This window comes from Lissotriton vulgaris, chromosome 5, assembly GCF_964263255.1.
Source record: "Lissotriton vulgaris chromosome 5, aLisVul1.2, whole genome shotgun sequence".
Lineage (NCBI taxonomy): Eukaryota > Metazoa > Chordata > Amphibia > Caudata > Salamandridae > Lissotriton > Lissotriton vulgaris.
The window spans coordinates 1,983,567,672-1,983,591,537 of record NC_141693.1 but is presented as its reverse complement, the minus strand read 5'-3'; the positions used below and the strand labels follow the sequence as shown (position 1 = coordinate 1,983,591,537).

At 44.6% G+C, this 23,866-nt stretch overlaps 1 protein-coding gene across 1 annotated transcript in view; it reads right to left on the bottom strand.

Annotated features, from left to right (window-relative positions):
- RALGPS1 (Ral GEF with PH domain and SH3 binding motif 1) overlaps positions 1–23,866 on the bottom strand; it is a 1,949,641-nt gene that overhangs the window by 1,299,818 nt on the left and 625,957 nt on the right. The window contains exon 6 of the mRNA XM_086924714.1: positions 21,976–22,059. Coding sequence (XP_086780840.1) covers positions 21,976–22,059 — 84 coding nt within the window. The remainder of the gene's footprint in view (positions 1–21,975; positions 22,060–23,866) is intronic.

The window sequence follows — 23,866 nt, the reverse complement described above, 5'->3', positions numbered from 1 at the left end:
CGCGCTCTCAAAATGCATGTTCGCAAGATATTTCCCCCGAGCATGCAAACAGCGATTGCGAACAGGAAAAAAGCATCGCAAACAAGCAATTCTGCGTGTTCGCGGAATTTCTGCGTGTTCGCAGAGATTTTTTACTGTTTCGCCAAGAGATTTGCGTAACGTAATTCCGCAAATTCCACCCACCCCTACTCATGAGTGCTAATGATGACAAATTGCAACAAATTGAGGACCGCTGGATCACTATGGAAAGCAAAATGCTTGTATGGAACAGCGCATGGGCCACATGCAGGACTAGACTACTAAAATACCCATGCTGGAACAAGAAATACAAAAGCTCAAGCTCCACACTGAAGACCTTAAATATCACAATAGAAGGAACAATCTTCACCTTTATGGGCTATCAGAGAATGTTGAGGGCCCAGATCTTCTTTCCTTCTTGAAGGAATTTTTACCTGATCTTCTCAACCTACAGTCTTCTGTTCCTCTTAATATTCAGCAGCACATCGCTTAGGCCGTCCTCAACCTCAATCTACCAAACTTCGTAGTATTATAATGCTCTTCTTGGAATTCACCAATCTCATGCATGTTTTAAAAGCTGCCAGAGAAAACCGCAGAACATCTACATTTCTAAGGATATTTCTGATGCAACCAATGATAGACGTAAAGAGTTCTTAGCTCTTCGACCACAACTGAGATCTCTGAACATGTTTTCTTATTTAATTTTCTGGCAGTACCTTCATGCTAATAAAATGTTGACAAATGGTGTTTTTCTGTTTCTATTCTGTCTTTGCAGTTCATCATCATTGTTCCTGTACCCCTTTCTGTATTCCTCAACATGTTTAATGTTGTTTCCTGGAACGTTTGTGGTCTAGGTCACCCTGTTAAATGTCAAGAGGTACTTTCACATTTATTGAAATGTAATTGTCAGATTGCTCTTTTACAGGAAACTCATTGCAATGGTGTTGAATCACTTAAACTTAAGCGTCAATGGGTGGGTCAGGTTGTTTTTTCTCCTGCTGTTAACCGAAAGGTTAGGGTTGATATTTTATGTCACAAATCTTTAAAAATTCCAATTCTATCAATTGAATGTGATACGAGTGGTTGATGGGTATAACTTAAAGCCAATATCTATAATATACAGATCACCTTTTTCAATATTTATGGGCCGGTTAAGTCTGATCCGGATTTTTGGTATAATATTAAACAAAAATTGTCCTCCATTACCAATACTAATAATATTGTCCTGCGTGCAAAACCTGTACTGAATCTATTGTCCACATACTCTTTTTCTGCCCTCACTATGCATTGTTGAGGAAAAAGTGGATAACCCCCCCTGTGCCAATCCATTGGTCCAGGATATTATTTAGAAACTTGAGATTACTATCAACAGATACACGTAGATTGACAGTATTTGGCATTTCTCGGTTTCTTTTCGCCATGTGGATCAGGCGGGGGAAGTTAATGCAATGAATTTTAGCCATTTTTCTGTTAGCATGACTGTCAACTTAATAACAAATTGTTGCTACTTGGGTAGTGAAGAATTTAGTTTGACTTACAACTTTTTAAGATTTTATGAATCTTAACCATGGGTTTTATATATGCTGCTAACTCAAAAATTAATTGTCGTATTGAGTGGAACTTTGATGAAATTTATGTGTTTTATATATTTGTACTGTTATGCACTTTTTTGGATTTCTGAGATCGTAATGAAGTTCCAAACTGAACTGAATATTATTGTTGCTGCTGATTTCAATGATTGGATAGACCTTTTTTCTGACAGGAAATCTAATTGTGAATTCAAACCAGATAAATTGCATAAAGCATTTCAATCCGCTATTACCTCTCGTATACTCTATGATGTATGGAAAACTAGTAATCCTAACACATATGAACATACATTTTATTCCAATGTTCATCACACTATGTCTCGAATTGATTATATTATGGTCTCAAAATCTTTATTACCTTCCATCCAATCCTCTGAGATTGGCTCCATTTATAATTCTAATCATGCCCCTATCTTGTCCTCGTTTGATTTATTCCTTGCTACTCCCAAACATGCACAATGGAAATTTAACAACTCCTTACTATCTGACCAAGAATGTATTTTAGAAGCTACCTCCTTTATAAAAGAATTCTTTCAATTTAACAAAGCTAGTGATACTTCCGTACACAATAATTGGGATGCTTTTAAAGCCTCTTTTTTTTTTTTTGTTGAAGCGCGACAGCTGCCCCAGCAACGGGGCGTCCCGGCGCTGAGAAACCATATCATAACCTGCTGGGAGGGGGTGGGGAGGCCGAGGGCTTACACCAGTGGGAACAGGTGAGTTTTTATTGCCTTGCGAAAAGTGGGCAAGTTGTCAAGGCGGCGGATGTTCAGGGGAAGGGAATTCCAGAGTTTTGCTCCCAAAAGTCTGAAAGAGCGACCCCCGACACGGCAGAGTTTCGTGCGGGGGACCACTACTAAATGTTGACCTAGGGAGCGGAGGTTGCGCTGGGGGGTGTATGGTGTTAGAAGCGGACAGAGGAGTTCAGGGCCGTCAGTCTTGAGGATTTTGAAGGCGGTGGTAAGGGCCTTAAATTGGATTCGGGCTTCCACTGGGAGCCAGTGGAGTCTTTGTATGGTGGCTCTAACAGAGCATCTTCTAGGAAGGCCAACTATTGCCCTGGCCGCAGAATTCTGAATTCGTTGAAGCCTGGTTGTCTCAGCTTTGTTAGCGCCTAACAGTAGGATGCTAGCATAGTCTAACCGGGAAAGGATGGTGGAATGGACTATGAGCTGCCGTGTTTTGGGGTCGAAGAACCCCAGGATGGGATTAAGGCTTCTCAGCAGCCCGATGCACGTAGCTGCTACTCTTTTGGTGTGAGTTTGGTAGCTCAGTGAGGAGTCCAACCAAACTCCCAGGTTTTTTACCAGAGATTTAGAAGGAGGGATGGGGCCCAGCAGGGGGGCCACCAATGGTCGCTCCAACAGCTGGGGTTCTTACCCAGGAACAACACCTCGGTTTTCCCTGCGTTCAATTGTAAGCAGTTAGCCGTCATCCAATGGGCGACTGCAGCCAGTCCATCCCTGAATCTCGTGGCAGAGGTTGAGGGCGCTTCAGTGAGGGTAATTACCAGCTGTGTGTTATGTTATGTTATGTTATGTTACAGCGTTCTTGTATAGCGCACGGCTACTCGAAAAGAGTGTCCCGGCGCTTTCCACCTGCAGCTCAGAATAAAAATAACACAACACAGCAAAAAGAATGAGAAAAAGAACTGAAACAATAAGAACAGCCTAAAGATTAAAAAGCCAGGTCTTCAGGCTCTTCCTGAACTGGAACAAATTGGCAGTGCTGCGCAGCGAAAGAGGAAGCGAGTTCCACAGCTGTGGAGCTTTGCAGCTGAAAGAGCGCCCTCCCGTGCGGGCCTTCCTCACCCGAGGGACCACCGCTTTGTAAAGGGATTCCGAGCGCAAGGAGCGGACTGGTCGATAAAAGGCCAGTCTCCGCCGCAGGTATCCAGCCCCTGATCCAAACAGGGCTTTGTGCATCAGAGTCAGGGATTTAAACTGGATCCGCTTCCGGATAGGCAGCCAGTGTAGCGCTTGTAGCAGCCCGGAAGCTCGGGCTCGTCTACGCAGGCCAAAGATAGCCCGGGCGGCAGAGTTCTGTACCACCTGTAGGCGCTGAACTAGGTAATCAGGGAGGCCAAGGAAGAGGGCATTAGCATAATCTAGCCTAGAGCCGACGAGAGCCTGCACAGTAATCCGCCTGTGCTCCTCAGACAGCAGGGGCAGGAATTTACGGAGCATTTTCAAAATTCCATAACAGGTGCCAGCCAGACCCAGAATATGTGTTCGCAGCGACAGCTGGTTGTCCAGCTTGACACCCAGATTTTTAGCCACCAAGGAAGACTGTGCAGGAGGGCTCATGTCGGACGGCCACCAGTGCTGCCACTCCGGATCGACAACGCAACCGAAGAATAGAACCTCGGACTTGCTAGAATTGGCCCTTAGACTGTTCCGTTGGAACCAGTCAAAGACCAATGTAAGACAGTCCCGAATTCTCCCTCCATCAAACTCCTGGTCTTTCCCGCATGTGAAGAGGAGTTGCGTGTCGTCGGCGTAGGAGACGATCTGGGCCCCATATGCTTCCACCAAGGCCGCCAAAGGGGACATAAAGATGTTAAACAACGTGGGGCTCAACACAGAACCCTGTGGAACCCCAACTCCCAATGGCGGCATCTCGGCAGAGCTCTGGGAAACCCAGACCGTCTGGCGGCGGCCTTCAAGGAAGGATGTAAACCACCTGAGCGCCGCCCCCCTAAGGCCGATGTCATAAAGCCTCGCTAAGAGCGCCCTATGGGGGACGGTGTCGAAGGCCGCCGATAGATCTAACATGACCAGCATGGCCCTCCCGCCGACATCCAGAGTCTCCCTGATGATCTCAGTGACCTCTAGCAATGCCGTTTCCGTACTAAAATTAGGGCGGAAACCGGATTGAGATGGGTGGAGCAGATTGTTAGCTTCCAGAAAGCGTGACAGGACACCGTGGACGTGTTTCCGTGATCTTCGTGAGGGCCGGAAGAAGTGAAATTGGCCTATAATTGGCCAGAGCCTCGGCGTTGAGACCCGGTTTCTTTAGGAGGGGGATCACCATCGCTCTTTTCCAAGAGCTAGGGACCCTCCCCTCCCTCAGAGAGGCGTTGAGGATGGGATTAACCAGCGGATTCACCACCTCCGCCATCCCAGCCAAGAATTTGGCGGGGCAGGGGTCAAGTGGCGAGCAGATTTCAAATTGGCCAACAGCTGCCTGGACACATCGCTGGAAACCGCAGGAAAATCAGACAGCACCGCCGCCGGTGTGTGCGGAAGTCCGCACCCAGCCCCGGTGAAGCCGCTTCCATCCTCCGGTCCTTCCACAAAGGAGGCCTGAATCGCCTTGATCTTATTAGTAAAGAAGCCGGCAAGATCACCTGCCCACGTATCCGAAGAAACTAAAGGGGGCGATTGGGAACTAGGGGTCGTGAACTCCTTCGGCGTACGACACCAGCGTGAGGTCCCATTCCCTGGCCACTGCCGCGAGAGGCTGCACATACAGGTTAAAAAGGGATGGACTGAGGGCCGAACCCTGCGGGACTCCTTGGCCGATAGAGTGTGATCGGGAGGTGAACGGGGGTGCTGAGACACGGAAGGATCTGCTCGTCAGGAACAAGCGGAACCATTCGAGGGCCAGATCACTGATCCCTATGTTTTCCAGGCGACTCAGCATGATACTATGGGAGACCGTGTCAAAGGCTGCGCTGAGATCGAGCAGTATCAGCGCAGCACTTTGACCGGCATCCAGTACCCTCCGGAGATGTTCGGTGGTAGATAGCAGGGCGGACTCCGTACTGTGCCCTGGCCTGAACCCGTGTTGGGAAGGGTCCAAGATGTTATTTTGGGCCGTGTGGTCTGATAGTACGGTGTTAGCATGGGCTTCTGCTAGTTTGGACACCCAGGGGAGCAGTGAGATGGGCCTATAGTTCTCCGGCTTTGTGGGGTCCAGGCTAGGCTTTTTGATAACGGGGGTGACCCATGCCTGTTTCCAACATGTAGGAACGGTTGCAGAGGAGAAGGAGAGGTTGAGGAGTGTGGCCAGGGATGGGAGAAAAAAGTCCAGAGCCTCTAGAAATTGGGCCGGTCTCATGGGATCTGAAGGGGCACCGGATTTCACCTTTCTACTAGGCATGAGCGGATTTTGCGGATTGGCAATCCGCGAATTTGCGGATTTGCGAATTTGCGGATTGCGAAAATCCGCAAAATCCGCGAATCCTCGCGGATTGTTTTTTTTTTATGTTCGCACGGGTTTCTGCAAGTTCGCGAGGGTTTTGTACAATTTCGCAAATTGCGAAATTGTACAAAACGCGTGCGAACTTGCAGAAACCCGTGCGAACACAATGTGCCCAGTAGGGTATGTGCCTCTTGTGTGAATAAAAGGTCAGAGAAAGATCAGTTCAGCAGATGAAGAGAAAGAAGCTCCTGGTCACAGGAACAGCACGGGTATTGCGCTTGTGAAAGTCAAGGATGCAAAGCCTATCCAGCATCACAGCTGATTTTCCACGGTAGATTTGGGAAGAAGGCACACCTGTCCAGCCTCGATGACGCTCGACGACGCTCACGATTGTTTTTGGGCTAATGAATGAGTCACTGAATTTGAGCATCAACTAGTTCGAGCGACCATGTGTGTGTTATTACTATGCAATCGCCCCGAAGGGCGCAGGGGTCCCTTGAGGGAGCCTAATCATGCAACTATTTTATAATGGCGCCAGCAAGCTGCCAGCGCCGTTGTAAAATAGTTACAAAGTTAGCTTGCACAGGAAGCACTTAGATAAAATAAAGCAGCACCTGCTTCGTTTTATCTAGTGGTTCCTGTGCAAGCTAACTTTGTAACTATTTTACAACGGCGCTGGCAGCTTGCTGGCGCCATTGTAAAATAGTTGCATGAGTGGGGGTTCAACTTTTGAACCTGTTACGTTCGCTGATTTTTTTTTGCGGATTTTGCGGGAAATCCGCAAAATTCGCGGATTGCGGATTTCCCAAAAATCCGCAAAATCCGCGAGCGTAACGGATTTCCCGCTCACCCCTACTTTCTACAGAGTTTAGCTAGATCCTCGTGTGAGATTGCAGGAAGACAAGTAAGTCTGGTGCCTTTAAAGGGGGAGTTGGAGGAACTAGTACGGTCAGAAGGATTCTGTGGGAAGGTGTTATAAATTTTCCTCACCTTTTCAATAAAGAAGGTTTAGAGCCTTCACCATTGCTTATACTGCTAGAAGGAAAAAGTTGTTGAGTTTCCAATATCTTTGCGCCCTCAAACATATTAGGACTCTGGAACACACTTATTTCACTTCTAAATCTCCTTCTCACCTCCGAGACCTTATTAAAGCAAAATCCACTCTGAACATGCTGTCTTTAATTGATGCTTGCAACATACTTCTTAAGATAAAATCCAAGTATCATGGGGGTCAGAATAAAGCTGTCAAGTCAAATCGGAACAGAAAACTATAGGACCTATTTATAATGACCTTACTAATAACTTATTAAATTCAGATTCAAACATTGTTAATGCTTTTCAATCCTATTATAACTCACTATACACCAAAGATACCCATCTCTCTGAACAGCATACCCGGGCATGTATTTTAGATCTTCCTTCTCGTCCCTTCTTACCGGATGCTATAGCGCTCCCTGAAAAAGATAGAACACTTCAGGAGATTTTGGATGCCATCAAATCTCTGGAGAAAGCTAAAGCCCCTTGTTAGAACTGGGGGTCTCTAGTTGGCAGAGGTAGGTACCACTGTCCAAATAGGGACCCTTGCTTCTAGTCAGGACAAGGAGATAACCCTCTCAGATAACCCCTGCTCGCCCTCAAGGTAGCTTGGCCTGAGCAGTCTAGGCTAACCAGAGGCAATGCGTTAAGTATTTGTACCAACACTCACAGTAACACAGTGAAAACACCACAAACTGATTCCACAACAGTTTAGGAAAATAAAGATATTTATTCTAAACTACACAAGACCAAAAACGGCAAAAAATCCAACATACACAGTTCAAGGATATGGTTTCAAAAGAGTTCTTCAGGTTGTAATCAAAGTTCTTTAAGTTGCGTTAAAATAATCCACAGATGCGTGAAAAGTTCACAGATGCGTCACGTTTACTCACAGTACCTTTTAGATGCAACAAAGTTCCACAAGCAGGAAGCTGGTGCGGTGGAAAACAAGCGATGCGTCACTCCTGAGACCCTGGGGAGGCGATGCGACAGCCCCGCTGCAGCAGCGGGCGTGTTGCGACGAATCCGGTCTGTATGGGGAGGAAGGCCGCTTGCGTGGATTCCGGTGCGTAGGTTCCGTAGGAAGTCTGTTCTCGCAAAGGCACGATGCGATGATCTCGTAGGGGCTGCGACGATCTCCGGGGCGACGATGCGCGGTCCAGCGGTGATCCTCTCTCTCGCAGCTCCTCGATGCGATGGTTCTGCGACGATGTTCGCAGCGACGTGATGCGGTCCGCAAGCGAGCGGTGCGGCGATCTCACCCAGCGACGACAGGCTCTGCGACGACACTCGCAGCGATGTTCGATTCTCCCGCACCGGTCTGGTGCGTCCCGCAAACGAAGGATGCGACGGCTCCGGCAGCGGCGTCAGGCGCTGCGCCGATCTCGACCTTCGTAGCGGCGGGAAACTTCTCGCACTGTCGGGGATGCGCTCCGCAAGCGAGCGATGCGACACTTTTCAGATTCAAAAGTCTCTCAGCTTAGTTTCAAGCTTCCCAGCTCAGGTTCAACTTCCAGAGGCCCCACAACTGGATCAAGCACTCTAGGAAGGACAGAACTCTCTCAGCAGAGTTCAGGGAGACTGGGGGTGAAGTCCTTTTGTTCCTGGGACTTCAAAACAGGGAGCCAGCTCTTCTCAGGCCCTTGGAGACTCCTTACAAGACAGGGGACACAGCTCACAGCAAAGTCCTTCCCCTCTCCTTGGCAGCAAAGCAACAGCAGGTCAGTCCAGCAGAGCAACAGCAGGACAGTCTTCCTTCTTCAGAGTCAGCTTTCTCCTTGGCAGAGGTTCCTTCTTGATTTCCAGGATGATCTAATTTTCTGTTGTCAGGGGTCCTGTACTTATACCCCTAAAGTCTTTGTTCTCTCTGTGCATGTGGGCCCTGAGCCCGGTCTGAACCAGTTCTGGGTGGATCCTGAGTACTTTGTTTTGCTGGCTGCATCTTTCCTTTCAGAGTGAGGGGCAGGGTCCTCAGCCGCCCAGCAGGAGGTGGAGCCAGCATTGTGGCAGGCAGGCACAGCCCTATTCAGCCCAGGTGCTAACTCCTCCCACCACTCAGGTTGCAATTGCTTCATTCAGCCTAGTGCTGACTCATCCAGCCTCTGGGGGGATTCCCCAACCCCTGTCACTCACAAACCAGACAGTCAATACACAAACAGGCCCAGGCACACAGAAGGGTCAGACAAGAGAACAGCAACTTTCTAAAAGTGCTGTTCTCAAACACAGGATTTAAAAACCACCTTTCCTAAAAGATGTATTATTAAATTCTGAGTTCAGGGATACTAGATACTTATGTCCTATCTTGTTCCTATGGGAAGAAATGCTGTAACCACTGTAGCCAGCATCCCCCATGTTAACCTATGGAGCAAGATAGCCTTACAATAGTGAAAAACGAAAATGGCTGTGATTCACTACCAGAGCATGGTACCTGCACTAGTACATGCTCTACCTTTCACATACACTGCACCCTGCCCAGGGGGGTACCTTGGGCCTTCCATAGGGGTGACTGATGTGCACGAAAAGGGAAGGGTTAGGCCTGGTCAGTGGGGACACTGACCAGGAGGACATGGCAGTTCTAAACTGCCCATAGGCGCTGCAGTGGCAGGCCTGAGACACCATTTTAGAGCTACTCCTGTGGGTGGCACAATCAGTGCTGCAGGCCCACTAGTAGCATTTGTCATCACCAGCCCTGGCACACCCAGTGCACTTTACTAGGGACTTCATGGTGATACAAATATGCCAAACATGTATATCCAATCAGAATAACAATTTACATAGAGAGCATATGCACTTTAGCACTGATCAGCAGTGGTAAAGTGCGCAGAGTCCTATTGCCAACAGCCACGGGTCAGGAAAAATAAGGGAGGACGAAGCAAAAAGTTTGGGGATGACCCTGCAAAAAGGGCCAGTTCCAACACCCCTGGACCTGAGGGGTTATCCATTGAACGTATTTCTTTTTTTGTTCTATTTTTGCACCACATTTACTTGAGCTCTGCACCTCTTTCCTCTTACAATCTAAGCAAGAAGGCTGTTTTTTAGATGCGCTCATTGTAATCATTTCCAAACCTGGCAATGCCGCCACGGAAAGGCATTGTGAAATGCCCATTCTAATATGGCTGGCGGTGTCTGATAGACACCACCACCATATAGAACCCTTTCCATCCGCCGCGGACCCCCCACCCATAATATTATGGTGGGGGGTCATTCCGGCATGGATGGATCGCCCCCGCCAGGCCGGCGCTGGATACCGCCAGCCTGGCGGGGGCGATCCGCCTGCCATCCTAATGGGGCCCTTTGTGTCAAAACGACCCTCCTATGTCATTAATTAACAATGACTGTAAAATATTTGCAAACATTCTTGCCTCTAGATTAGACAATGTTATACCCCTTCCTATTAAACCTGACCAATCTGGTTTCATTAAAGGGAAGCTCACCTTAGATAATGCTAGGATGCTCTCCAATATTCCTATATTAGGGAGAAGACATCCTGATCCTCTTGCTGCACTATCAGTCAATGCTGAAAACGCATTTCCTTGGTTTGGTTTTGGCCTCAAATTCATTCCGTTTATCAAGCTATTGTATTCCGGACCACAGATTGTGTTTCTGTCAATAGATTTCTATCCCCATATATTAACGTCCATAGAGGTACTAGACAAGGCTGCCCCCTACTCTCCTCTTTTATTTCTTCTCTGTCTCAAACCTTTTCTTGAACGCTTTCTGCATAACCCTTTGATAACAGGTTTCCAACACAATTCTTATGAAACTAAATTATCTGCTTATGCAGATGATATTCTGAATTTCTCAAATCCCTCAACCTCCCTACCACTTTTTTTACTGGAGATTGATTTATATTTTAACCTTTTCGATACCGGGGGCCATCCGACGTCACGGCGGGCGTGTGCGTCGGGGAGCCGTCCGATCTGTGAAGCGGCTAAAATACCTGGCTATAAATTTAATTTCTCTTAAACTGAGATTTCACCTTTAAATTCCCTCTGTTATCAATTTATGTTACATGATACTAATTGTATGTGGTGTCCATCTAAGATTAAATACCTAGGTGTCTGGTTTTTCTCTACCATCCCTCAATTTCTTGCCCATAATCTTAATGCACTAAAACTTAAGATTCAAAATTCTCTTTCCTCTTGGTCCCCTCTCCACTTATCCTGGTGGGATAGATTGAATACTGTTAAAATGATGAATATACCTCTTATTCTTTTTTTACTCTCTATGTTACCTTTTAAAGTATCAAACTACTATTTTAACCAAATTAACACTCTCGGTACCAAATTTCTCTGGAACAATAAATCTGCCCGTATTGCCCTATCCAAATTAATTAAATCAAACAATAAAGGGGGAGTGCGCTTTCCTCATTTTAAGCTATATCACACTGCTTTTTTAATCAGACAAATGTTTGCTTTAGATAGACAATATCAAGACTCTCCCATACCCAGCTGGATTACTTTTGAACACTCTTTATTCAATGAATTTTATTTTTATGGTATTAGCTTTATGTCCAATTGTACTTTTATATCCAAACACCCTATCTTACAATATTTCCAACATTTATTGCATTCATTGTTCACAAGCTTTTCTTGCTTCCTCTACCTGGTACAATAAAATCATTAAGTGTGGCCATAAATCATTCTACTTCAAGCATTGGAACAAAAAGGATATCCTATATGTTCACCATCTAGTATCTCAAAATTCTGTTATACCCTTCACTACATTACAAGAATGCTATGATACACCTTCTTCTTTCTTAAACGAATACTCCCAATTATCACAAGAACTTCAATCATTTTTATTAGCCAGAAATTGTCCTGCTGATTCTACTCCATTTTCTCCCTTGACTCCCCTATATGATATCTCTTCTAATTCTAATCCTAAAGCCTCTCTCATATATACAATTTGATCCACTCCTATTTCTGATAGATTAAAATCCTCAATTGAAACAGCATGGGAGCAAAGACCTCTCTATGACCCTCTCGACTCAGCAATGGGATAAATTATGGCAAAAATGTTTTACTACCCCCAAAACTGCCAGTATCACTCAATCCCTATTTTTCATATACAACAGAGCGGTTGGTACACCCATTTTTCTCCATAAAATCAATCCTTCCATCTCACCTCCCTGCTGGTCATGTCGTTCCACTAATAGCACACTACTTCACTTAATATATTATTGTCCTAATGTTCTTAACTTTTGGAAATCTGCTTGGTCTAAATGTTCTAAGCTTTGTCAATACAGTATTTCATTATCAATTCAGAATGTGTTTCTGGGATTCATGTCTTTTGATTTCCTGGACACTTTCTTGAAGTCAAGGTTATTTGATCTTTTTATTGCTCTTGCTTTTAAAGTTATTCTTACTTGTTGGAAAGATAATTCTAAAATATGTATGTTAACATGGTGGAATTTCATTTGCGATGAACATAGAATTGCTACTGTTTCATCTTCACTGTTATTTTAGAAAATCAAGTCTGATTTATTCTGGTTGCCCTCGACTACTTTTTCTATCTTCACACTCATCTTTACTCAAATTTCTATTTCATCTTCCCTCTTCCTCTCTCTAATTTTCCCCTTTCCTTTTTCCTTTCTCCTCTTCCTTTCCTTTTTCTCTGTCTTAAAAATATATAAATGACTAATGTTAGATAGATAATCTATTCTCTTTTTTACCTACCTTTTAACATAGGACTACATTTAGCAATTTTTGTAATGTGACATCATCATAGTTATTATTGTATTAGCCTTCAATTATGTGTTTTTACTATGTTACTTTCCTTCCTTATGCTGCTTGTAATCTTGGTACTCTCTTTTTAATCCCAATAAAAATTATTTAAAAGAATAATAATAATAATAACTCATATTCATTAGGCAGATCATTCTACAATCCCCTTGTGATTGGATATTTTCTGATGTGGTATATTAGTATATTGGGTCTATCACAATAGTAAAGACTAGTCACACAACATCAGTACAAATTTAAAACCACGTTTACATCTAGCTCTCTACGTTGTTATATTAAATATTGTGTTATTATTATGAACTAACTCAACTGTACTCAGGAGGATGAAATTCTAAGGTGGCCCTACTAAGATTTGCACCTATGACCTGAAGGTCACCAAAGATTCTGTGGCAGAAACTCTGTCTGCTGAGGTATCTTACCCAGTATGCCCTGCTGTCATGTCTAGGTGTTCAGCCGTGAGGGTTGGCCCATCCCAAAGGATAGGAGATGCGCATGCCATTTGGCACAACTTATGGCTCCTCAGAGTCAGATGGTTTGCTAAGAGATAAAAAAGCCTTCAATGTTGAATTCACATTATTTTATTACCTTTTTCTTCAGCAAAGGAGACTATTCCGGAAGCCATGCCCATGTAATTTTCTCAATAATCACGCTTTACTTCTGCAGATGTTTGCAGAAAAGGCTACAAGTGTGCCAGAATCACAACTCCTTGCGGTTTACGAGGTACAGATCCACATCTTATAAGCCCTGCTGTCTGGGCAGCGTCTGAGGCTGCCGGCATGGCATGCGGAGAGGCTGGCATGGAATCAAAAATTTGTCAGAAAGGAGCATCCAAACGCGATCCTACGGCGCACTTTCACATCTGTTCTTCAAAATGGACGAAACGGAAAAGAAAAAGAAATAATGTACATGCGAAGCGCAGGGGCCATAGATTTCCAACCAAGGAAACAAAATCACTTAATTGTATCCATCTGAGCATGACCGAAGACTATTACAGACATTATATCTGAAATTAAAAATGCTTGCTAAAAAAAAAACAACAACTTGGATCCCTGACAATGTCTTCGAAGTTTATGGCACTGAAACTCCTACATTAATACATTACTAAAACCCAGGGATTTTGCATCTTCATAGGGTGAAGAAGAGGTCAGGCTGTAAAGAGGTTAGCCAGGATTCAGTTTGTTGATGGGTTTTCCACCGTTGATTGAGATGCATTCAATGTTTGTCCAGTTTACTTTGCAATGGACAGAGGTCATTCAGGATTCAATAGTTTGCAAGCAGCACTGCAAGAGTTGGATAGAAGATGTAGATCTCAATTTTATGTAAATGTGTGCGTCATCAGCATACAGGTGGAGACAGGTATCAAGCGAGCACGAGAGAGGTCCATGTAACAGGCTGATGATGATGAGGCTGATAAAGATTAAAGAGCTGGACCAACATGAGAGAAGGAAACAGAACAGATCTACAGGACTCCAGCAGCACACATTGTAGGCTGTAGGAGAAGAAAGAGGCAAGCTCATTGAGATGTCCTTGCAAGAGAAAGGAACATAAACAGGATGTGAAGATTGATGTGTCAAATACCACTGAAAGGTCAAGAAGGAAGGAACCACTTTTGCCATTGATTGGGAGAGTGTCATTCAGTAGCTGCAGCATGGCTGCCTCAGGGCTGCCAGACAGGTAAGATGGGAGGAGATTGTTGGTACTTTGATCCTTTCTTTTGTAGCTTTTTTGTGCTGCAGGTCAAATAAGTAACTACATCTTCCTCTGTACATCAAACTACCAGCTGAGAACTCAAACCTGACAGCTCAGTCCAGCCTCGACCCAAACTAACCCAGCCCGTTGCATGAGCATATTCAAGACTACGTAAATTCCCTGGTCAGCCTGCTGTCCATTGGGAAGCCACATCATTCTTTGTCCTAACTTTTCTGACCTGCACCGACGATAACATACCTCCCTCTGTGACTAGTAGGGGGCCATATTGTATTCACAAAGGAGACAAAAGCAGTAGGCTAGAATTGCCTTGCTGCCTCACAGTTTCAGTGCAAGTGAAAATTGACTTGTGGTACTACTGTAACACTGTGAGGTCTCCTTCGAGGCCAGGCTGCTCTAGAAACTTAAGCTGGTTCTTATTATCTTTATGGATGTAAATTGAAGTCTTTTATCTTGAGTGCATCTTCCTACTTCCTGAACTCAGCATCTTAGTTTATATTTTCTCTTCAATCATTCTTTTTCTCAAGTTGAGCATTTGGTAAGCCATGCACAGTATTTCTTGCACAGATTTCTTTCCCTAACAAAAAAATTCAAATGCAAATATTAAAGCAGTGGTCTGTGTGCTCATTCAACTTGAGGCTGTATGTGAAGAGATGTATTGGAGAGGGAGACACCAGAGATCAGAGATGAGATTAGAAACTTAGCAAGTAGCTCTAAATGATAAAGAGTAAGGGCCTGGTTTAGAGTTTCATGGATGAGGTTTACTCCATTGTGTTGGCAGAGGACGCTCCCTTCAACATCCCGGGGGACCTCTACCTGCCAAACTTAGAGATATCCATCGGCCCAACTGACATCTCTCTACATTGACTGGAACCTTCCCTATAGAGGATTCTGTCAAAGTAGGAAAAGTTTGACATGTGATACCATAAGCCATAATGGCTGGTCGTCAAACGTTTGAAAAGTTTTTTGTTTTTCAAAAACTAACTCCTAAACGTGTTTTTGAAAAAAAGGAAAAAGAAATACCCCCACACCCTGGGAATTTTCTCTTAGTTTGTGGTAGTGATTTATTTTTTCTGATGCGACTCACCACCAGGTTTGTCCTGGAAGCAGCAGACAAGAAGAAAAAGTAATTTCCAGGCCTGGGCGTAGTTCACTGAGTTTCGCTACGTGGAACTCCGCAAAGTAAAAAAAAAATCTGCAGAGTTCCACAAGCCACAAGCCAATCGTGTGGGTCTTCCTGCAGCTCGGTAGAAATTCTACCCAAGCAGCAGCTCGTGATCACAAACTTACCGCTTTCACTCCTGAACTCACTGCTCGCGAGTGCGGCGGGGAAAAAACTCTGCTGCACAACGTGGAGCATAATTTTCTGCACTCTGCAAGCTCCACTGAGCGCGGAGTGCAGATAACTCCACAAACTTTGCGAACGGAGTGGAGTTCACTGCCCAGGCCTAGTAATTACACCGTCCACCCTAAATAGGGCAGACAGTGTAATTCCCTTCCTCCGATGGCTCCTACTCCTTCGAGCCATTGGAGAAAGTATTCCATTAACCGAATTCAATGGGGCTTCATCAACAGAATACTTAAGGTCTGCCCATCTGTAAATGAGAGGGTTGGAGCAAGAGTTTGGCAGGTAGGGTACTTTGATGCCTTTGTGACAAAGTAGCCTGGACTCCAAAATTTAAATCGGGCCATAACTTTCAGGATTTAAGAAACACTGCCCACTCTGGGGCATTGTACATGCTACAAATGGAATATATCACTCTTTACTCGATGCTTTAAGTCACCTTCTTTGGCCAATATCGCTATCCCAGCAGAATTTTCATAGACAATGCAGCGGTCCTCTGCAGGGAGTGAGTCTCTTTTCCAGATGAATGGAAGAAGACCAGGAGGAGCTGCTCTGCCCTGAGGACTGAGTGAAAGCATGCACCCCCACTTCTGAGATGCAGATCTTCCTAGATTGTGGCCCCTCTTGCCTTCAGTCGAATAAGGAGCCACCGCGGAAGTCAGAGAGGTTTGCTGTACTATCTAAGAATTGAGATCCTAATGTGATGGTGCAAAGGAATTGGGTGTTCATAACTGGAACCATAAATAGGTCCTCTGTGCAGTGGTTGTTCCCTGCATTATTGAGAGCACGCAGGTCTGATCAGCTCTCACTAAGCATTTGATTGGATGTTATGGATGTTCCTGTGGTGGTAAAGTGCAGGATGACTATTAGTCCCAGTTGATTAGATGGGTAAAGTCGATTTATATGGCACCTGCAGCTTAAGTCTCGATTAATGACACACTACACACGTCTAATGAATTTAAACAGGGCACGCAATAAGGTTGTAACTGTCGCCCATGCTATATTCTATATTTATGAAGCGAATTATAAGACATTAACCAATTTATATCAATTGTTACTATTGTTATTTGTCAACCTAAAATATTAGTTTAGGCGGAGGAGCGTCGCCCCACAGGAAAAATAAAATGATAATAATAAAGTTATTAGCATTTTATTTTTCACTATTGGCTGGTGTTGTAAATGTGTGGGAGGGGCTGTGCTGGCCACAGAGCAGGGGGGAGAAGTGGTGAGCACTTGGTAAATGACGGTTTGGCCGGCCATCTTGGGCCGGTCAGTCATGCGCACTTTGCATATCATGCTCAGGCTTCGAGTCCCCATCTGAATGCCGAACCACAGCACTCATACCAGTCACAACTCTGCATTGCAGCATTGTGATTGGCTTAGGGGAGCCTAGGGCATCCTTTTCCTGCATCGTGGACAAAGAGAACGGAGGAGAGCTGGCCACCGGGAAGGTAAGTGCATTTTTCTTTCTATCACCCCGCCCCTTTCTTTTTTTTTTAACAACCTTCCCCCACCAGTACTCCAACCGCTATTGATAGTTTACATGGATGAAGTGGTCCTCCACACCAGTGATCTACAGGCCGCAGTACAGCCAATGGAACTCAGGGCTTAGATAAAAACACAAGCTGTCTAAATGCAAGGTATTATTAGTTGTAGGTATGTAGTCAATTGATGAAGAGTGGTTGAGCAAGCCAACTTTCTTGCAGTAGTATTGTTTTTTAAGCATGAGGGGCACAAGTAGAGTGATTGTTTGCACAGTATGTAATGCAACATTGAACCTGCGAACATCGTTGGCAGGAAGGATAAAGAAAACAGTACTTTATTATTCAAAATTACTGTCTATATTAACAGTACTTGCCCAATAAGTTCCATTAAACATCTTACTTAATATGGATGCACTAGTTTCTAATTTAATTTGGCAAAACAAAACACCAAGGAGGGCCTAGAATCTCCTTTTTGGGAAAGACAGGGTTGAGTGTGTGCTGCTAAGAGCACTGTATCAATGAACAGCTCTGGCAAAGATGCTGCAAGCCTTTGACCCTCAACAAGCCTTTCATTGATATTTTCTGACAGCCCACCTTGTTCAAATTTGTGAATCTGTGGTTTTTCAATCAAGTCCAGTATAAGTCCCTTGTAATGTTCTACCAAACACGGGCACATATCAAACGGTACTTGAAAATACCTCTGCTTCGTGGCACAAGCGCCCCCTGGGGAAATGAAGAGACCACAGTGAGGCTCAATGATCTATGATGCCATATAAGGTAGGAGTTACAAGTTAGAAAAAATACCAGGATTTTTTCAAGAAATACCTACATATTTGATATTTAATTTAGTAAGTTATCACTAAATCAAAACAGGCTATGCCACACCACTACTCATTTAGTTTTATTTTAATTGGAAGACACATTTAAATGTGAGAGATATTTATAATATATTGATGCAGGACAGGCCGGATGACCTCATAAAATGGACTGTGGATGGGCACTACAAAAGATCTTCAATTTATTTAAAGAGCCTTCATTATTATATGGAAGGTGATAACTCCTGGACATCTATGAGCTCTTTTGTAGTGGACCATTTTTGATTTTAAGTGACTCTTACCAGGATTGCTTGATGGAAAACTGAAGATCGTGGACTACCTTCCACATACTTAAAAGCATTAGTAGACAGGCTTTAAATGTTAGTGACCTGTTCAAGCATTCAAAAGTATTGGGAACACATTATAATTACTCTACTGTATGCCACTCCACTGTATGCCACTCCACTCTAAGCCACTCTATGCTAGAACTCTGTATGTCAATCCATTCTAGCACACTCTCCAACACTGTACAACACTTCACTATAGGAAACTGTACTACCCTGTATGCAACTCTACTCTCCTGTAGTCTACAACACTTTCCAATATTGTACGCCACAACACTGCACTGTAATGAACAATACAGTACTGCAATTTATGCAACTGTATGCTACACCACTGCAGTTTAGTGCACTCCACACCACTACACTCTATGACATGCCACTCCACTCTTTGATGTTTTACTCTACTCTATGCTATCCCACTACACTGTTCTCCATCCACCATATTCCGCTCTACTATCCTTTATTTCACTGTATGCCACTGAAACATACTCTGCTCTACGACGCTCCACTGTCCAACACTCTATTCCTCTGTATGCAACTCCAGTCTACAAGACTATCCTAAACTCTATGTCACTCTATACTACTCTACTCTACTTTAGTACACTGTATAACACTCTAGAAGACACCACTCCTCTCTACAACATGTCACTGCACTATATGACACACCACTCCAGTGTACCACTACTCCAGTGTAATCTATAACACACCACTCGACAATACTCCATTGAATGACATTCTCCATACACTAGTTATAACTTTCCATATTACATCAGTTATACCATGTGACATCATAGAAATTCATGGTTAACATAGTGTGGTAAGTGAGGTGACAACACTGGGTATGGAGGTGCGCAACCTATAGTAATTTGAAGGTTGTGCTTAAATCTTAAATTGAATTTATAACTATAACTTTTTAATTTCTAATGTTTGTCTAGTATGAGTTGGGTTTGTACAGAAAGAATAAATACAGTTTTCCTAACTATAACTTATCCTTAACAATTGGCTTTTTTTTATTGAATATACATTAGCTAGTATTGAATATATAGTCAGTCGCCAGTAGTTAGTTATGGTTAGGACCAAAGTTTCCATAATTTTTTGTTTGTTTTGTCAATAACTTTGGAGCTGCCTGATGAATCTCCACAAAAACGTCTCCTTTTTGGTTCAAATGGTGTGTTGAACGTTTCGGGGTGGTCCGGCAAGCGGCGGCCGAGAACAAAGAGGAGGTTACAAAACACGTTTTCCCCATTTTAAGTGAAGTCTATGGGGATTTTTCATTTTTTGAACACAACTACAGCCCAAAATGCTAAATGGAATTATACCAAATCTGGCAGAAAACTAGATGTTGGTCCAGAAAGTGTGCTTTTTGTGATATGGTGTAATCCCATTCAGCAGTTTTTGAGATATCTAGCTTTTAAAAAAAATAGAAATCTGGTGATGCGAGTCCTTGCAGTGCACTTGCGGATCCTACTAAAATTTGATTGCCTGCCAACATTTTAACCAGGAATAGTTGGCAACCATCTTGGGACTTGGCTTCAAACCAGATATGGTGGGGGGACCCATCAGGGACACAGCCAAGGGAAAAAAAGATTGTGTTTTTATTTTGACACGGATTTGCGTGATCCGTGGAAAATGTTTTTTTTAAAAGCAATCACGGGCTGCCGTACTTGCTTTGGAATAGCTCCTGGGTGGGCCAGGTTCTGGGGGCATATGCTAAACATAGCGAGCGGCAAAAGGTCCCCCCCTCTAGGGGCTCATCAAAGCCCCAGGGACCGCCACCTCCCTGGGGCTAATTGCAATTATGTGGGTGGCCTCGTGGACGCCCCTGCCCCGGAAGCTACCACATACCGAGGACTAATTAAAATTATGTGTGGGGGGACCATTGCAGATACCCGCTGCCCCGGGGACCGCATCTCCCCGGGGCAAATTTGAACAAAGGAGGTGGCCCGCACTGCCCACATATAGGTGCCCGACATGGCCCTGGGTACCGCCACCCCACAGGGCAGGCTCCAGCAATGTCATGGGGTGCCCACACTAGGACATGGCACTTTGCTATGGCGGTGCTGACGCCATGCCATAGCAAACTCTCAGATTTCAGCAAGTGAGAGCAGAAAATGCTCTAGCTTGCTGAAAGCAGAGCAGTGTCTGTTTCCCTGCCTGGTGTGAAGCGAGTAGGAAAACAGACACATTGCTTTGAGATCCAGGGAGCTGCATGTCAGCAGCTCCCTGGATCCCAAAGCAATGCTTGCTCACCCTGGGGTCCCCAACAGAGAGGCCAGGCACAGTGGAGATGGGGTTCCTGGGGCCGAAGTCGGCCTTGGGAGGCAGTACCCTCCGTTTAAAAAAAATATATCATTAAAAAATTTATTATAAAAAAAGGGGCAGGCCCGAGGCCTTCTTTCAATTAAATTATGAAAAAATAAAAATAAAAATCGTGCCCGGGGGATGGGGTCCTTGTGGCCAAAATGGCCCAGGAGGGGGACGTGCACCCTCTCCCATTTAAAATAAATAAAGGGCCAGGCCTCGGGGGATGGGGCCCAAAATGGTCCAGGGGAGGAGATTACGCAGCCCCTCTTTCTACATTTTTTTTTTTAATAAAAAAAAGCTGGCAACTCGCCGGAGGCCTGGCCCCCTTTCTCCACTACTCTGCAAACATGCCTCCCGGTGCGATCCTTGTTTGGGGATGAAGTCCCCTTGGCTGCTGAAGATCCTTAGGTGCCAAAATACCTCCTGTTACCTCCAGTAAGCCCCACAAAGTAGGATTGTTGAGACGTGACAGGAGGCCACGCCCCCTTTCTCCACCATACTTTTTCTGCAAACGCATCTCTCAGCACACTGCTGGTGGGGGGAGAAGGTCCCCTTGCCTCCTGAGGGCCTCAGGACTAAAGTGGTCTTCTTCCTCCAACACGTAGTGCACCAGGAGGTGAGTTTGCCGAGCGGTGGAGAAAGGGGGCATGTCCTCTGACCACGACTCGGCAGTCTACCTATGTGGGTCTTACTGGCGGTAACAGGAGGGCTGGGTGGCTCCCAGGGACCCTCAAGAGTCAAGGGGACTTCGCCCTCCTACTTGTACTGTGACAGGAGGCACGTTTGCAGATTTGTGGTGAAAGGGGGCTTGGAAGGTTATCAGGTCTCAGCAATCCTACTGTATGGGAGTTAATGGAGGACATGAGTGATGTAATATGTGAGGTCATAAGCAGTTCATTGCGGGGGGCGCGAGTTCTAGTGAGCTCAGCTCCTGAATTTCTCTGGTTTTATAACATCACTGTAACCTTTGTTTTTTTTTCAGTTAGTATATATAGTGATCAGTTCAATGATAGGAAAATATTTTGTGTGGCTACTAGCTGTATAATGTTTGGGGACAAAAAATATCCAGTGGTACATTACGCAGTTACCATAGCGAGGTATTTATAAACAAAGGAATGGGAAAATTTACCTAATTTTGCGAGTCACGAAGGGGAATTTGTAAAGCACAAGCATTAGATTACTGAGTGTCATTGGTTACAGGATGCTCAAGAAAGCCGATAGGATCTGGTAAGGGTCCAAACAAGATTTTAACTCCCTGCTATGTATATATAATTTCAGTTTTCGTGCATCAGGAATTTCCCTCCTCCAAATGTCATTGATCAGTATAATCACAACTAAGATGTCTTACACATACGCTTTCTATTATCATTAATGGGCTGCACTTTTGTATTGTGTGGGCCAATGACTTTAATAAGGAAAGAAAAGAAAGCATCAAGATCTCTCATACCTGGTTAAACCTTCTTGTAAAGGCAACAACATTGGGAGCAAGACTGTGTTTTTCCTTCCGGTTCCAGCCACAGCTTGTAAGTTCCTAAAAAACAAAGCAAAAGAAAACCTGAGGTCCAAAATGTATTCCATGCGCAGTGACAGACCCCTCATGGAGAAGGAAGCTCCAAGCACATTTAAACAATTGATGGAAACAACTGAAAATAACAGAGACAAAAGTTCACATTAAGTCTGGTAACTATATAATGAAATTAGCACCAGTTAATCCCCAATTGCCATTTTTGAACTCCTGAAACAGGGGACTTGTACAGATCAGAGTGACGTCCATGTCGAAGGTGATATAACTCTACAAATATTCTGAAGAAGAAGGGTGGCCCATAACCCCAGTGATCGAATGATCAATGATTAACCTCATAGGTCTTGTTCAAATAAGTAGTATGACATTTACTGCTAAGGGGCTTCTTCTATGTTTGGAGTAAATTTCTAACGAGCATGGAAGCAAGGATTTCACAATGTCTCATGCAAATCTGTGACTGCCACAGAATACCAAGGCTCACACAAAGGGGGAACATATATTGTCAACCTCTATGCCTGCATAAATGCATCGCAAAAGTGCATTTGCTCTTTACATCTTGACAAGAGTAAACATAGGAGCATATTCAGGGTGGGAAGGCGCTTGAATAAAATTGTGAATAACCAGAACTCCACCCCTGTGAGCAGATATACAAGTGGGCACAGAGGCACCACACAGGAGAAATTATACATGAACGAAAATGCATTTATGGGTGCAAATTCATAGTTTGTGCAAAGCACAAGTTAATTTGGACACATACTTGTAGCTATTTTTACATTTAGGTTAAATTAGCTTTTAGCAGTTAACTTTATAAGTTGTCCTGTATTAGAATCTGCATTTGCTATATTGAACACTGTATCCTTTTGGAAGCTTCATGGAACGTTAACCTACATCTTCCACTTCTGCTGGTCTTCCTCTCCTGAGATGTGTCACGGGGCAGCCAGTGGAGGCTTCCCCTGCCTCCTCCTGTGGCTTCCACTGTCACTGCCATGATGTGGCCCTCAGAGCTGCAGAAGGGGAAGGGAGACCTGTGCAGCTAGCACGTTGCCCTTTACCCTGGCACTTTGCCGGAGTGAAGCAGTTTGGTAGGGTACAGGCAGATACAGGAACAGTGAAGACTTCGCCTTGCCCTTTCCACAGCTTCCACTATCACTGGGTGGCATGTGCTGCCGGCGCTGTGCACGCGTGAGTGCACAGCCTCACCATCGACTGCTGCTATGCAGTGTCAACTAGAACAGTGATAGAAGAGAGGATGAAGTGATGAGGGAAGAAGAGGTTACAACCCTTAAAGCTTCAAGTCTTACAAAAGAACATAGAGAAGGTGACGTCAAGGACGTAGAGTTCAAATGTCCTCACAGCCTGCCAAGGTTGACTATACCAGCTACTATACTGCTGCTCCCGTGTTACTTTCCCTCTACAAACGCTGGCACGACATTTAATGCCAGTACTATCGAGTCCCATACATTGTCCATTTCTGTGATGCTCTCCCCTTGCATCCCTTGGGCATCCACCCAAACACACACCCCCAGGGTTTTGAAAATGCCATAAAAAAACAAGTAAATAAAACACTACACATAAAATAATTCTGCGTTTTTATGCTTTACAAGACCATGTGTGATGCTGGACGTCACAAGTAAGTATTACTTTGCATAACAAGTATTGGGACTCAGAACTCGAACCAGATGTGTGCACATCATAGCGCCCAGGTAAACATCTGCTCAAAGCTTTTCAGAAGCTCTCCCTGGTGAGAGGTACTGGGGCTGCGAGCGGCTGAAGCATTCTACAATTGCGATTCTAGGCAATTTGTTCTTATGATTAC